This window comes from Abrus precatorius, unplaced genomic scaffold (genome assembly GCF_003935025.1).
Source record: "Abrus precatorius isolate BTA unplaced genomic scaffold, Abrus_2018 Scaffold9, whole genome shotgun sequence".
NCBI lineage: Eukaryota > Viridiplantae > Streptophyta > Magnoliopsida > Fabales > Fabaceae > Abrus > Abrus precatorius.
The window spans coordinates 34,265,139-34,268,126 of NW_020874439.1; the positions used below are offsets into that span (position 1 = coordinate 34,265,139).

General features: G+C 29.7%; 1 protein-coding gene across 1 annotated transcript; it reads right to left on the reverse strand.

The window, feature by feature from the left end:
• Nucleotides 1–2,068: 2,068 nt before the first annotated feature.
• LOC113851525 (E3 ubiquitin-protein ligase RHA2B-like) lies at nucleotides 2,069–2,549 on the reverse strand. The gene has a single exon (XM_027482034.1). The coding sequence runs from the start codon at nucleotides 2,545–2,547 to the stop codon at nucleotides 2,071–2,073; it is 477 nt and encodes a 158-aa protein (XP_027337835.1). The 5' UTR covers nucleotides 2,548–2,549; the 3' UTR covers nucleotides 2,069–2,070.
• Nucleotides 2,550–2,988: the final 439 nt, after the last annotated feature.

The window sequence follows — 2,988 nt, forward strand, 5'->3', positions numbered from 1 at the left end:
TACATATATTTGAGAAGTTAAACGAAGCTATCTCTTTCAAATAAATAATATTAATAAATAAATCATTTTCACCAACAATTTGAAGGGAAAAAATCTGCTATATTTGGAAAACCATATCATATGCACTTGCTAAATTAATGACTAAGAAATATTCTTACTCACAGTTGCAATTCTTACTAATTGCTTTGATTATTCTTCTGCTAATTGGCCGACCAATATAATTAATAGAAATTAGAAAATTAATAGCATTTGACAAAATATAAAATATGAAGAGTAACAGATTCCACTTTCCTCTTGGCGAAAGTGATGAGTAACCTATTGCAAGCTATTTTCAATGGATTTTACATAAATTCCTGTTGGTTGGTTACCCAACCGTCCAAGCAATGTGGTGAAATGAAAAATTGATTACAATTTTTTTATACAACAAAGAGAAAAATAAGGAGAAATATGTAATAAGATAAAGAGGAGATAAAGAGAAATACATAATAAGATAGTTAATATTGATGAAGGGAGATAGAGAAAAATAATAATATTGTATAAAATGAATGCAAGAGGTTTAAGCATTTGTTATTCAACAGAGTTTGATGGATCCCTTTTTGTCCTGTGATATTGAATTAGTTTATATTGGCATTCAATAATGCAACTAATACCACAACCTAATTGTCACTATATCCTATTGTAAGTCAAGATAAGTCTGTTAAGTTCAGATCCATGAAATTTAGGTCTTTCCTGTGAGATGTAAGTCAATTAAGTTGGTGGAAAGAATTAAGAAAGCCAACCACACACTACCAAAAAGATACCATATATATATATATATATATATATAGTACAATTTGACATTGATATAAAGTACAAACATTGTATATGTATATACACGTGTGTGTTAATCAAGTGTTATAATGAATTTTATATTTACATAAACTTATACACCTCATATTTGTTTTTCTGTGTTTTCAACTTTTTGTTAGCTGAAATGATTTTTTTTTCACCCAAAGTTTCATTACATGTGCTTTAGAAATTGATAATTTGTCTTTTAAGACTCGACTTTTCATTACACAAAAAAGGCCTAACATCTATATTTAATACTGTGATTTTTATTAGACAAATATTATATTAACAAAAATATTTTTTATGTTTGATTTTTTTGTCCATTATTAAATGATAATTTTTCTATAACGATAATGCGTTTGTAGAAAGAAAAGAAATAAAAATATATATATATTTTTATTACATCTTCATCTTATTCACTTTTATAAATTAGAGTTATTATTATATGTTTAAAGAAATCTTTAATTTTATTGTTATTATTATTTACCTTGCAACACGTGACTTTTTTATTATTATTATTTAGCACTTATTTATACAAATTTTAAATTATTAAACATTTTTTATTTTTATGTTAATTTTTATTAAATATCAAAATTTTAATTAATTACTTAAAATATTTTTATATTAAAATTTCTTTTCTTATATCAAATATTATAAGCTACTTGTCACACATATTTACCTTATAATTTAGATTTTTAATCATACACGATTGCATGTGAAGATATTTTCTTGTTTAACATTGAAACAAATTTGTTTTCTTTTAATCCAAAAAATTGCTTCTGTACATCAACCCATAAACTTCTTCACCTACCAGTTTATCCCAGCACTAAGAGGGTGTTTCTAGAATATGAATATCAACCAACCCCACTAACATTTGACCAGCCAACCCTGCTAATGGGTGGACGTTTCTCACCAAAATATCCACTTTGAGAGATACAATTCATACGAAATTCAAGATCAGTCAATCCTAAACCGTCCAAAATTTGCCAAGAACTTGAAGCGTAATCAAATAATGAAGATGGAGTAATGTAAATGTAACACAAAAGTGAAAAGGTAAGAAAGTTAGCTCTTTAAATATTTATGTATATAAAACATGATCTACATCAATTAATACTTTTGTGATCTAGGGATGCCAAAAGAGGAACAATCATTAATTAGCTCCCCTTTTACAAATAAAAGAGAGAGCTAGAAATTAAAATTAGTGGTTTAAGCTGCATATATATGTTGAAGACAAGTTTGGATTCAGAGATATCTATGCAAAGTGTTATTACTGCGAAATGCTGACAAAAGAAAAGGAAGGTGGTGGTGATTGCTCCCATTAGAACCTGCCTCTTCCTGATTTCGATGCTGACGATGTTTGGACACAACATCATGTGGCAACACTGGTTTCCTACAAAGTGGGCATGTAGCCCAATATTCTTGCAACCACTTGTCCAAGCAATCCTTGTGGAATGTGTGTTTGCATTTCAAGCTCCTCACCTTCTCCCCTTCCTTGAATTCGGATAAGCACACACTACACTCTACAACGTTCTCTCCCTTCAATCTTTTGGTGTAGCAAATCGTGGGGTTCTTCTTCTCAATGAATTTGAGGTATTGCCGGGTGGTAATTGGACGTGACCTTAGCTTCTGAATGAGGATGAAGAGTTCTATTAGCAAGTATGCTAATAGGAGTATAGCTTTCCCACAAAGCTTGTTGAAGAGCTTAGAGAGAGGTGTCATGGCTAACTCCTACCTCTACTAATTAATGGAGTTTCGAAAATGCAAACTTTACATGTATATATAACATATGATGTATATATGTAGCCGCCTCTTACTTTAATTAATTGCTAGTACAGTTCGTGCTCCTGTTTTTGCCATTTGTATATAAAATGCAACGGCAAATTAGAAAAATATCTTGTGGCTTGACTGCGTAAACAATTGCTCTTTGCGTTAATTTCTATGATTACTTTATCTTCTTTTATTATTAACTTCTGAATTTTCTTAACTACGATTCCTCACGAGGCAAAGTGGGCAGAGCCGGTTAGTTAGTGATTGGATACAATTCTTTCCTAAACGATGGCTTGATTATGACTATTTACTGTTGGGTTCAACATGCATGTTTGAGTATTATTCCTACATTTATAATTAATTAGCACATGCTTATTTATAATTTATTTTAGT